Source organism: Malurus melanocephalus, unplaced genomic scaffold (genome assembly GCF_030028575.1).
Source record: "Malurus melanocephalus ecotype Western Australia unplaced genomic scaffold, MMel_1.1 scaffold_776, whole genome shotgun sequence".
Taxonomy (NCBI): domain Eukaryota; kingdom Metazoa; phylum Chordata; class Aves; order Passeriformes; family Maluridae; genus Malurus; species Malurus melanocephalus.
The window spans coordinates 70,075-83,442 of NW_026624008.1; the positions used below are offsets into that span (position 1 = coordinate 70,075).

The following is a 13,368-nucleotide window of genomic DNA, read 5'->3' on the forward strand; positions in this document are numbered from 1 at the left end:
AAAAAAATCTGTGGAAAAGTAAAACAAGTGTGTGTGGCTGAGGAAATTCTCAGTGCTGGCTGTAGCAGGTAGGACAGGCTATTGGAAAAATGTCAATATTTCCCCAGGAATGTGGAATCAGCTGGTGTGAGCCGGGATTTGGGGCTGCAGGAGGATGTTTTATGGTGCAAAGGGGTTCCAAAAGCTCTGGGTGAGCTGAGCATGGCTCATCCTGTCCCTGTCACTGATCCCAGCCTTGGGAAGGACACTGAGCTTTTCTCCTCCCTGCACTGGAGGGGTGCCACAAATGGGGCTTTGTTCCCAAAGATCAAGGCCAGGCTTGGAGACAAGGCAGGCAGAGATCAGAGGGAATGTTTGTGCTGTTCTTGTGCTGATAGCAGCAGGGACTCTGCCATTCCCATGGGAAAATGGGATATTCCTCTGGGGAATGGGGTATTCCTCTGGGGAATGGGGTATTCTCTGGGGAATGGAGTATTCCTCTGGAAAAATGGGATATTCCTCTGGGAATGGGATATTCCTCTGGGAAATGGGATATTTCTCTGGGAAATGGAGTATTCCTCTGGGGAGTAGGATATTTCTCTGGGAAAATGGGGTATTCCTCTGGGAAAATGGGGTATTCCCCTGAGGAATGGGGTATTACTCTGAAAAATGGGATATTCCTGTGGGGAATGGGGTATTCCTCTGGGAAATGGAGTATTCCTCTGGGAAATGGGATATTCCTCTGGGAAATGGGATATTTCTCTGGGAAAATGGGATTTTTTTCACCCAGCTTCAGCTCATGGGTGATGTGCTGGAGGCCTGAACCCAAACCTGACCCAAACCCCAGCGCTCCCCATCGCAGCAGGAGAGGGATGCTGACCCAAATTCAGGCTTGAGCTGCTCTCCAGGAGCTGTTGGGAATGCTCAGGATTAGGCTGGGAAGGAGAGGTTTTGTTTCTGGGCTGTGCTTTGAGGTGACCAAAGGGGGTTTGTCACCATTTCTGGGCTGTGTCCATCTGTCCATCTGTTTCCCCCTCTCATTTTCCCCCGTTTTCCGTGGCCAGTGCTCCAAGTGCAGCTTTCCTTCAGGAACCACCACAATTCCTACAGAACCAGCTCCCAGCAGCTGCCTCAGCCCCACTTCAGCCAAGTTTGGGGGTGGGGAGGAACAAAAGGAGCCCTGAGGAGCGGGGTCTGAGACGGGAAGAAGGACAGGAGGGGTTGGGATGATCCCCTGGGAAATGCTGCTCTGGTTTCCCAGGCTGAGTTGGATGATGATGGATAAAACCCACRGCCTGGGGCCTCTTGTGAGCAGCTCGGGTTGCAAAGGGCTGAAGGCAGCAGGAGAAGCCCCCCGTGCACAGACCCTGAGGATTGGGTTTCTCTGGAACCAACCAGAAACACGTTGGGGGTGGGAGTGCCAGCAGCGCTTGCAGCCCATTGAAAACACGGCAGAGTGGTTTGGATCCCTTCCCCAAGCCTCAAACCTCGGCAGGAAAACACTGCCAGCCCCAAAATGCCCCAAATGTGGCTGCAGACCCCGAGGAGCAGCAGAGATGAGGCAGGAGCTGGGTCAGGGCAGCAGGGGATGATCCAGGGTTTGTGTGCAGCGCTGAGCGTGGTCAGAGCAGGGTTCACCCCCTTAAAGCTGGGAAATGCACTCGGATTTGGGGCTGGGATGGCCCTGATGGAGGTGCAGAGTCAGGTTCCCATTTGGTGTGTTCCACCAGCTTTCCTGGATGCACTGGGGTTGCATTTCCAGCCACACAAATGAATTGGAGGAGGATTTGTGGTAAAAGCGGGACACAGCCCAGGATAATCCGGGGATTTCCAGGGAAACCTGCCCGGTATCCCTGGCACAGGCACCTGGGATTAACACCCTGCATGTGAAAAACRAGSTTCACTCTCCTGTTAAAATTTAAAAGGTTTTAATCAATGACAATAGGGTGCCAACACTATAATAGGTGTTTATAACACTGCACGAATCCCAAAGCCAGGGGGATCTCCCAGGGACCCACAGAGCCAGGGCTGGAGGTGCAGCAGCCAAAGGGCTCCAGCAAAGGAAAAGGCAGGGACTGGGAGATGTTAAACCAGTGAAAGGGCACTGGGAACAGGCCAGGTCACTGAAATATGTGTCCTTCAATCCCAAATTCCTTGTGAGGTGAGAGGCAAGTCCAGCTCCAGCTCAGCTCAGAGCACTCAAGGTCACACAGAGCCCATTAAATCTCCTCCAGCTACCACTGAATAAATGAAACCAAGAGAAAACTCCCAGCCCTGGCTGAATTACTTGTAGCAACAAATATGTTTGATTAGGGTTGGGTTGGTTTTTTTTTTTCTTTTTTTTTTTTTTTTTTTCCTTTTTCATTTTCAAATTATTTGCAATCTCGAGTTTGATTTGTATGAACGTATTTGTTGGAGGAAATTGCTTTATGCAAATGGATTCCAGCTGAGGGACCTGTGACACCAGAAGTGCTGTTGAGCCTCAGATGCCCTCAGTGGTGCCTGGAAAAAGGCAARGGGGGCTGGTTTTCTCCTCCTCCTCCTCCTCCTCCCTCAAACAAGGCATTTCTCAGCCTTCCCAGACGTGTTTAGATGCAGGCTGGCTTTTAGAGAGTATTTGCTGAACAAGGCTCAGCCCGTAAAAAAAGAATAAAAAATGGATGCGTGTTGCGCTGCTGAAATTTCCCGTCGTAGCGAGCAGAAATCAGAGAGCCAGGCTGGTATTTTCACCTGAAATGTAGGTTAAAAATGTCATCTCACCCTCTAGGGGCTGAATTATTGAAAGGCAGTGATTTATGGATACCTGCCATCYGAGCTGCTCCTTTCACCTCAGCACTGAGGTGAATGCGGCCTCATCTAACTAAACCCGGCTCAAGGTGAGCTGGGGACGGTCCCATCCCCACGGATTTCACAACTGCTGGGCCAAACCCAGGTCCTGGAAGAAAGCAGGCAGAGGGTTTTGTCTGAATGGTTTGGAATTTGGGATGGAAAATGGTGGGAATGTGAGCAGGCAGTAAATGTTCCTTCTGTCTCCGTGCAGAAACGCTGTCCTGGGTTTGCTGGGGATTTCAGTGCTGCCAAAATCCCGGGAGTGATTAGGGATCAAATCCTCAGGGATCAAACAGAGCTGGGAGAGGAGGGGGAATCTGATTTTCCTGGGTTTCAAATCCATTTGTGGCCTCACACCTGAGCCCCGGGTTCAGCCCCTGCTCCACCACTCGCCCCACAGAGAGAGGGTGTGGGAATGCTCCCATCCCTCCCTTATCTCCCTGTCCCCCCCAAACTCCTTCCAGCCCGTTTTCCTCATGGTTTGRAAAAGAAATTTGCCATCTTCACACCTGTCAGGTCGAGCTGATTGCCCGTGGAAGGAGGGAGAGGAGGAGGGAGGGGAGGAGRGAGCCCATCCGTATGGCTCTGCTCACCGGGGAAATTCCTCCATCCCTCCAGGGATAAATGCTTCATTTCCACCCTCATCTCTCCACCCTCATCTCTCCACCCTCATCTTTATTTCCACCCTGATCCCAGCGCCCCAGCCCTCCCAGTGACCACGGCACGAGAACAATGGACAGTGGCTTTCTGCTGGCACTCAGCTCTGTCCACCCAGGGCGCTGATCCYACCCCAAAACGCTGATCCCAAACTCCATAATGCCCCCAGTGTGCCCAGYCCAGCTGCTGCCAGCTGTGCAAGGGGCAGGGCTGCTGTTCTGAAAGCTGCAGCTGTCTGGGGTTATCATTCCAATGGGAATGGGGTGGCAATGCCAAGTTGGAATGGCTCGAGTAAACACTGTCCAGGAATAATGGCATGGGGGGCTTTGTAGCGGGGAGGAATCGTAATTAAATAGAAATTAGTCACTGAAATGGTCACTTCCTGGGGTTTCGTTGGTGTCCGATTAACTGAACTTTTAATTTGCATAAGCAATAAATGTTTAATTATGTTATTAATATATTTGAGTTGAGGAGCTTATGGGGTTTTATAATTGGCATTWAACTAGATAGTTCCAGCGTATTAACTGATGTTTTATGGCTCCGTGTGAGCTTCCCCAATTATAACTGACCTAAAAATTCGCTTGGAGGACCTGCCTTGAAAGTGTTACCTGAGCAACAGAGCAGGGGGAGGGGAAGGGGAGGGTGTTGGAGCCCATTCCCCAAAGGAGAGATGTGCTCAGGCAGCTCTGCACCCTCCACAGTGGCTCTGAGACCCCTGAACCATTCCTGGGATGTCCTTTCCTCATGGTTCTGTGTCACAGCGGGGTCATCTCCCCTCTCCTGGCACCCAGMAGAGCCCAAAGGCTGACCCACAGCYGGGGATTGGGAGATTTGGGGATGGGGAGGACCTTTCCTGRGTTAGGGGGTGACCTTGTGACTGCCCAGCTCTGGCAGCCTCCGTGTTCAGCTCCCAAATCCTGTCAGTCATTCTGAATCTATTTTCCATCCCATCTCTCCTCTCGCTCTGATGACATGACTGGTTTAGCAGGCAAGAAATGACATTGTGTTTGACTGACAAGGCCCATTTCCCATGAACCTCGCTGCCTGGCATTGATTATATCCCTGCCTTTTAATTCTTTATTAACTGGAGCCCGTGCTGGCGTTTTCTGTGGTGCCAGGAAATCRCCCCAAAGGATTCGAGTCGTTCCCTGCGTTCTCCTCCGTTCTGTCGGAGTTTAACCTTCTCAAATTTAACTATTTTAACAAGCAGTAAAAAACCAACAGCAGCGAGGCAGGAATCTCCTCAGCTGAGCCTTTCAACCCCTCTGTTTGCTCGCAATAAGTGGAGTATCCAAGGAGATGGTGTCCGGCCAGCTCCTCGTTCTTGTCATCCTCAAACACGGCAAAATTGTTTTTTGTCATCTCAGAAGCCACAAACAAATGTGTGCAGGTCCCCAGAGGCAGATCACAAACAGTTATTCAAATCTCCTGCCTTTTGTGGATGATTACAGCCCTCTTGACCGTGTCCACAGGGTAGAGAGCCTCTGGAACAGTGCAGGGATGTTGTTGATCACTGTTGGATTCTCCAGGGAAGCCTGGCTTTTGTATCCATGGCTCCTCGGTCCTGCCCAGCCATTGCTCCCTTTCCAGCCTTTCCACTGGATCCATTCTGGAGATGGGGGAAGCTCTCTGTGTCCAGRATGACAAAAACCCAGCTGGACTGGGCTACACTGGGTGGGGAGGTGGGGAGGTGGGTGAGAAGCCTTTCAGTGCCATAAACAGGAGGGAGAAACAGGGAAAGGRTTGGGAATGTGAAGTTTGAGTTGTTTTCTGCATCGTGTCCCTCTCCTGGAGCAGGGATGGGTGGGGACAGTTCTGGAAGGTGTGGGAAGGGCAGGAGGGGAGGGAGCAGCACCAGAGCCGGGTCAGACCCAGCAGCTCCATCTTCTCACATCTCCCTGCTCCAGGAGGATGGAGAGCCTGGATTGCTGCAGCTCTSGGGGTTTGGGAGAGCAGAGAAGGGAAGGGGGCGTGAGGAGCAGCCTGGAGCTACCAGAGGATTGGTGAGGAGCATCCCCTGTCCCTGTCTGTGCCCCTCTGCCAGGGGATGCAGAGCAGTTCCTGTCACCGTGCCGTGCATCTCCCGGCACAGATAGGAGCAGGAGGTGAGCTCACCCTTCCCAGACATCCCAAACACATCTGCCCGGTGCTGTAAACACCCCGAAGGCAACAGGAGACAAACACAGCCCGGGGCACGGGGGCCAGGCAGAGCCAGCCGTTCCCAGGAGCGCTGCCGGCGATTGTCGAGCAAATTAACTCTATTAAYACAAATGATGAGAGTCGGAGCCGCAGTCGCTGTGCCTTCTATCTGACAGAACTCATCTGGYGGCTGCTTGTAATAGCGTGACCTTAATGGACTCATCAAGGGAGCCGGGCTGTGGCTGAACGTGGTTTTGGGAGCACGCTGTGCTCTGGGCAGGATGCTCAGAGCAGGACAGACGAGCTGGGGTGTGATGGGTTCTGGGATCCGGCCCCTCCGTCCCTCCAGGAGAGGCAATTTCAAGTGTCATCACCTCCTCGAGACTGTACGGCAGAAGAAATAAATTACTAAAGGGATTTGATTGTTCATTACTCTGCCAAGCTGCGAGGAAATGAAGCAGAACTAAAATTAAGGGCTGAGAGGCAGAGGAAACGCCAGAGAATATTTGCCTTTTTCTCCAGAACTCATCTTCTCCCCCAAAACTGGCTGGGGTGCTCCCCACCCTGCAAAGCCCTGGCCCTGGGTGGGGAGAGGGAAGATGAGTTTGGGCTGGGTTTGGGKTGGTGAATTAGGTCATGTTTGCCCCAGGTTTGGATTTGGGGATTAGTGGCAGCAAGGCCACGTTTTCAYCCTCTCACTGGAGCGGCGCAGAGAAGGAAAAACCAGCCCAGGGAGAGGCATCTGCAGTAGAATTCCCACCACAATTCTGCAGAATCCTCATCCCCAATGGATCCTGTGGGGTTAAAATGCTGCTCCCACCGCTGCAGCCAAACCCATCCCTGTTAGTGGCCACTGGGAGCATGGAAAGGGAGGTCACCAGGGCTAGGGCAGCATTCCAGACATGCCTTTGTGGCCAGCAGCTCTTTAACCAGATGTTATTGAACCTGGGATGGTGCTTCCTGCAGGACAGGAGAGGAGAGGGACAAACTGGTCATTACTGGAGAGAGCCCTGCATGGCAAAGCCATTCCCCGGCTGGAATGTGTGAAATTCCCACTAAAACCAAACACATCTGCGTGTCCACTTCAAAGCAGGCACCCCAGGGAGGGCTGGATCCGCACACTGMCCTTCCAGGCTCTCCCAAAACCTCATCACAGGCTGGAGAGTGGCTTGAGAAGCCTCAAAGTGCCTTTGGGCTGGCAAAAAGGAGGTTGGGCTGGCAAAAATGAGAGTTGGGCTGGTAAAAATGACAGAGGGAAGGGAAGCAGTCAGGGATCTTCAAGGGATGCTGYGATGAGCACCCAAGCCATGCTGGGAATGAGCTGGGGAGCCAGGGGAGAGCCAGATTTTTGGGGTTAGAGAGGGGATAGAGGATTTCCCATTGGTGGGAGGGCAGAAAGGACAATTCAGAATGGTCAGAATTTACCCTCATCACCACGATAAAAGCAGGACGGTCACAGCACCCCTCTGCAGGGAGCAGCAGCACCGTGTGGGAGGTGAGCAGCACATTTTGGGGGCCCAGCCTGCACAGAGGGGGAAATTTCCAGGGAAATGAGGCATTGTCAGGATCGCAGCCATGCCTTGGCACCGGGCTGATTGTGTAAGMGCGAGTTACATCAACAAACACCCCGATGGGGGAGGCTGTGACGGCTCTGAAAATTCCATCTGACTTCTCTCAGGGCATGGAGGCAGAAGAGCAGCTCTGCCTTCACTCTGGTGGTTAACCTTTAGCTGGCTGCTCTGCAAAATGTGGAATAGGTCAAGATCCTCTRGAGTCAGGATGTTCCTTGATGTCAGAGCTTTGGAGAGTTTGAAGCCTAATCAGGAAAAAAAAAGAGAGYTAATCAGGGGAACAGGCAGSATCGGCCAGCCAAGGACATCCTGGAGCTAAAAAGCTTTTAGGACGTGGTAAATGAAGATGTTTCTGGCTATCAGTGCAGCAGACAGCAGATAACATCCCTTATCCAGGACCTCCTGGAACTGAGAGAAGCCTTGAGGATGTGTTAAATCAAGATGTTGATGTGTGTCTGTGTGTGCATTGCTAARYTGGCAAAATATTCAAGGTCTGTGCWTGCTATAGCTGAGCTTTCTTCTYTATACATCTAAAAATCACTCCTGKGGGTCAAAAAKACCCTGTCCAGKYGAAAACCYTTCCCCTGRGCATGGGTAGAAATTCRCTGGGSTWWCAGGACTCGTGTGGGWWTWACTGAYGGTGTTTGTGTCTCCAAGTGAAGCCCAGACATTCTTCCTGCTCACAAATCCCTGCCAGCCCCCTTTTCTAACCAAACCAGCCCTGTTCCCTGAGCTGAGGCACAGCTGGCCTCCTCCCCTCCCCAGATGAGCAGGACTCGGTGACAGGGCTGGCTCTGGGGGTTCAAACCATGGTRCAAACCATGAAATGTGGGTTTGTTTTTGCTCAGCACAGCATCTCCTCTCTGTGAAGCACAACCCGGACACCTCCACCTGCTCTGAGCTGCAGCAGGGTCTGAGGGAGCCTGGGTGGGAGCAGAACCAGCTGCTGTGCTCCCATTTTCCTCTCTCCTTCAAACCAGGACCAAAGCGAGGATTTTGGACCCGGGGAACGCAGCTGCTGAAGGGCTGGAGGCATTTCAGCCTCACTCACTCGAGGTCCAGCACCACCAGTTCAGTTTTCCCGGCAGTGTCTTGCCCTTCTCAATCCCTTTAATCCTCTGGATGCCTGGCTGTCCCTGGAAGGGATTCTCTGGATATCCAGAGCCTGGAGAACCGCCCCAGAGAAACCACCCCACCTCTCCTCCCTCACACTTCAGATCCTTTCCAAATCCCCAGAGCCTCACTGTTTATCCTCCCCTTTGGCCCATCAGCTCCACAGCTCAGCTCTGGCTCTCCTGGGAGCCACTTCCCATTAACCCTTTGCCAGCCAAAAAGCATCACAACAAGCTTTAGAGCCCGGGGCTGTGTGTTCTCCACCGAGCCAATCCCGCTCCTGCCTTCAGAACCAACCCGGGGAAGTATTTGTTCTGCCAAGCTTTTCAACTCGGTTTAATTTAGCTCTGTGAACTTGTCTCAGGCTCYCTGGAATGTGTCAGGTGGGGTGTGTTATAAATATGCATCGTCTGAGCTCATTGTCGCGCTCCCAGGAGCAGTGGGGCAGAACGGGTCCAGCAAATCGCTCCTTCTGCTGGGCCAGGTGACAACCCAGGGTGGGGACAGGATGATTTTGGGCTGAGGGACAGGGGGCTGGCACACCCAGGGTGGGAATGCTGGGAGCAGGAATGCAGTGGAGCACCGAGGTGATGTTAAATCCAGCCAGGCTGCCAGCACGGAAGGGAAGGATCCCAACCCCAATCCCCATCCCAACCCCAATCCCCATCCCAATCCCAATCCCCATCCCAATCCCTTCCCGTGGTTTTGCAGCCTGGCTGCTCTCGGGATCAGGCATTAGGGTGGGATATTCTACATTCCCACCAAGGCTCTAGGGTTGGCTTTGTAAAGCTGGGCTCAGCCAGCTCATCCTGCCCTTCCTGCAGCCTCAGTGACATCCTGAGCGGGTGGGAGCAGCGGAGCTGTGGGATGGGGCCTGGCCAGGCAGGATTTGTCCCAGCAAATATCCCAGTAAATGTCCCAGCAAGTGTCCCAGCAAATGAACCAGAAAATGTCCCAGCCATTCCAGCAGCTCTGAGGAGAGAAACCTCAATTCCAAAAGTGTGGCAGACTCCCTCTCCCCTTCCCTTCCACAAATCCCTCCACATCTCACCCTCCATCCACCCCAAGAGCCCAGGAGTCATTCCTGCTCTTCCTCGGCCTCTCCTGGCTGATTTCCAGGGGATCCATCCCTGCCTGGCCGAAAGTGCCTTAGGGAGCATCTGCCTTGCCCTCCCGTTGTTCCTCGGTGATCATCGCGCTGGGATGGCTCTGTCCCTTTCTCCCTCAGCTGGGAAACGCTCCCTTGGCTCCCGACAGCAAATCCTGGCAAACCTATCACTCCCGAGGCTGTTTGGGCTCTTGGGACACGGGTTTGTCACCGTTGTGCCATCAGTCCCAAGGCTGTTTGGGCTCTTGGGACACGAGTTTGGCGCCAGTTTGTCACCATTGTGCCATCAGCACTGTGGCTGTGCCGGAGCATCCGCTGGGATCCGCATCCCCATCCATCCCTCGCTTCTGTGGGAGATGAGAGCAGCTGGCAGTGCTGGGATGGGGCTCAGCCGAGCTCTGGGGCTGCTGGCAGCGCTGGGATGGGGCTCAGCCGAGCTCTGGGGCTGCTGGCAGTGTTGGGATGTGGCTCAGCCGAGCTCTGAGCTGTTGGATCACGGTATCAACACCGGGCAGAGCGTTTCAATCGGCCTGGTTGGTGCAGAGATCTGCCCCTGCCGGCGGCTCCTTTCCAAAAAGCATCATCAGGTGCCTGCAAACGCTGCTTTATGGAGAGATAAACACTTCCCTCCCTTTGCCACGACTGCCTCCATCTCCAAAGAGCCGTGGGAGAACAAAGTAATGAACAAAACAGCTCTGAAAGAGACTGGGGGTGGGACGCCCTTCTTCTCTCCTTAATTGTGATACTGTGAATTAATTCAGCTTGCAGCAGGAGAGAGGAGTTTCCCAGCAGCCCTCAGACATCCAGATAAGGCTGAGCTGTTTGCTGAGCCCCTTYGGATTCCCCGCTACCTGCCTCACTGCCAACTGCTACGCACAAACTTGTTTTTTTTTGTTTTTTGGGAGAGTTTTCAATTATTCAAGCGTGACACAGAGCACGGGGGTTTGCATTCTTAATTGGCAAAGCCTTTTCCCACTCCCGTCTGGAGGCCCCTGAGCTGTCCTGCCAATTTATTCCGATCCTGATTCCTTGCAAACATCTTCCCAGGCCTGCCCAAAAGCTCTGTCAGCGGAGCTGAATCCTCCTCTGGCAGTTCTGGGCATCTCCTGAGGATTTCTTGGTGTTCCCCTCTTTGACTTGAAGCGCCCCTTCTTGCAATCATGCTTTTCTCAAGAAAAGCCCTGCTGATGCCCTCCAAACTGCACGTTCCCCAGGAGGAAATAAACAGGGAAAATAGATGAAAAAATAGGTTTAAAATAAGAGGGGAAAAAAAAAAGAGGGAAGAGCAAGCATAAAAGGTTTCTGTCTAATTCTCATTTTCTTCTAGCCTCTGCACTTTCTTGCTCTCTCAGGACCTTCTTCTCTCATTTATCTACCTCATGTCCTGGTGTTTCCTCTCCTTGCCAGCAATCAGCCCTGTCACCACTCACCCCTCCCTGCCTGGGCCCCTGCAAAGCCACGAGCGAGGCTTTAGAAAGCTCAGCCTGAGCTCAGCAGGGACAGCAGCACRTGGAGGGCAGGGCCTGCTGTCACAGGGCTGTGCCATGGCTTGGTCCTGGTCCCACAGCYCTGGGATGGCCACTGGCATGGGATGTTAACAGACAGAGCCTGGAAGGAGGGAGGGACTCTCAAAAATACCCCAAACCCCTCAAAAATACCCCAAAACYTCTGCAATCCTCCTTGTGCTCCTTCATTCTTTCGCTCTCCTCACCCCCTTACCCCCTGCCCTGAATTTACCTCTCCCTCCTCTGCGTTATTTCCCCCTCTGTAAATTTTCTCATCCAGTTCCTGCCATTACCCAGCCTTGCCTGAGCTCCTGGGGATCCATTTTATTTATTTATTTCCCTTCCTTCTTCCTCCTCCCACCCTTTTTTCCTCCCCAAACACCTGATTTACAGCGGTAGGGAGAGGCTGATGTTCTCTGCTCGTTCTCACTCGGAACGATCCTCAGAGCCATCAGGGGCCAAATTCATCACTGGAATGCCCCAACCAAAGTGTTGGGGACATTCTTTACAGCCTCTGTCCCTGTCACCATCCCAAACGCTGGGCTGGGGGTTTGGATTGAGATTGTCCGCAGKCTGAACTGTGATTTACGAGGCTGAAATGTGATTTTCGAGCTGTCGCGGCTCRTGGAGGAGAGGGAAGGGCAAGAAAAGCGGCTGCCAGGGCGGGTTGTGATGATTGCAGCATCCTGCCATCAGACACACGGCTCGGAGCTCTTCATTAAGGGATGCTGACCGATGGATGCTCCGGGGTGGCACCGTTTGGCAGGAAGAAAAGCAGTTTGGTATGGGGAATCAGCGCCGGAGCAATTCCCGGGGGATTCCTCAGCACTTTGTGCCACTCAGGATCCACCCAGGGAGATGTTTGCACACCTCTGCTCACTCCTGGGTGACAGCAGCAAATCTGAGAGGCCAGGAGGGCTGGCTGGGAGCGGGGATATGGGAATTCTGTCTGGGAAATGATCCAGCACAGCCCTTTTGTGACTGCACCTGCCACGTGGGGTTTGAGCACAAGCAAATGCTGAACCTGTGCAGGCAAAGGGGGACTAAAAGGCAGTGTTTTCACCCTGAAAAGTCCTGTATTCGTCATCCTGTGTGCCTGGGGAAGGTGGGCAGATGTTTTATAGCCTGGAGAAGGTGGGCAGATGTTTAATCACCACAAATATTTCGTTTGATGACTTTGCACATGGAAAATGGGTCTAATCCCGAGGCCTTGGGGATGGGTAGTTTAGGGGAGAGACTGGAACCCAAAGCCATAATTGTTGCAGAATGAGGTCCATATAGCCCAGTCTGGTCTCTAAGAGCAGCCAGGAGCCAGGGCATTAAGGAAATTACAAAAATCAGATGTGACAGACAAGTTCTGCAAAGCCCCTTGTTCCCTCATCCCTATGTTGCCCCCCTCCCCTGAATATCTTTTCCTCCTCCTCCTCCTCCTCCTCCTCCTTCCTCCATCCCAATTATCTCCTCCTTTCATCACTGCCGGAGTTGTAAGTACAAAGTACCAATTAGCTAGTTTTCAAGTTTAATTAGGTTGGAAGGTAGAGCAAATTAAATCCTTTTATCGCACGTTTCAAAGCGCTTTCCCATCAGGCCCATGGGACGGGTTTCCTATGGATGAGGCCCGTGTTTGTCACCCAGGAGCTGGCCCAGGCCACAAAATCTCCAGTCACGGGGCAAGCAGGGGCTGAGAAGCAAGATTGGGTCYATCTCCCTCCTGTCCCTAAATCTTGCACTCAGAACATCTTTTTTTTGTAAAGATTTGGGGYGCACAAACCTCTGCTCCACCTCAATAAACAGAGCGCTGCTCCTTAGCCCATGTTAAGAACATTCCAGCAGCACCAGGAATTCAGCRAGGACGCTGTGACAAAGCCAGCAAAAAGCTTTCAAAATACTTCAAGAGTATCGAGCAGCAGGTCCCCATGAATGCCTGGGAGCCCCTTTATTCCCTAAACCCTTCTTCCTTTGAGGCCCGAACAAAGGAGGGGAAGCGGCTCCGGGAACAAACACCYGAAGATGAAATTGCAGAGCAGAGTGAGGATGTGTTTGACTCTYGGAGACACAATTGGAGACACAATTTCTGTTCCTCTCGAGCTCTGAGCAGGGCATTTCGATGGGATCTGGCTCCTTCMGTGGAGCTGCTGGGCAGGGATTTTTGGGAAAGGTTTGGAATTTATCCTCAGCTCTGCTCCTGGTGGTTCCAGCCGCCTTTCCCGGTGCTCTGACCCTCTCCCCTGTGTTTCTGTGTGTGTTGCAGACAAGCCACTACCTCAGAGTGCCCCTGGAGGCATCATCGGGATCGTGGGAGGCRTCATCGCCGCCGTCTTCATCATCGGCGTGGCCATCACCGTCATCATCGTCTACAGGCGGCAGCAGAAGAACCGCACCGAGACTGACCACGACCTGTGAGTAACAGAACCCAGGGAGGAGCTGTGGGGACAGGGGACAGCACCTCTGGCCCTCCCTCTGCCTG

The 13,368-nt window shown here is 53.0% G+C and overlaps 1 protein-coding gene across 1 annotated transcript in view; it reads left to right on the top strand.

The window, feature by feature from the left end:
- Window positions 1-13,368, top strand: part of NECTIN1 (nectin cell adhesion molecule 1) — an 87,037-nt gene that overhangs the window by 59,187 nt on the left and 14,482 nt on the right. The window contains exon 6 of the mRNA XM_057385074.1: window positions 13,153-13,300. Within this exon, the coding sequence (XP_057241057.1) occupies window positions 13,153-13,300 (148 nt within the window). The remainder of the gene's footprint in view (window positions 1-13,152; window positions 13,301-13,368) is intronic.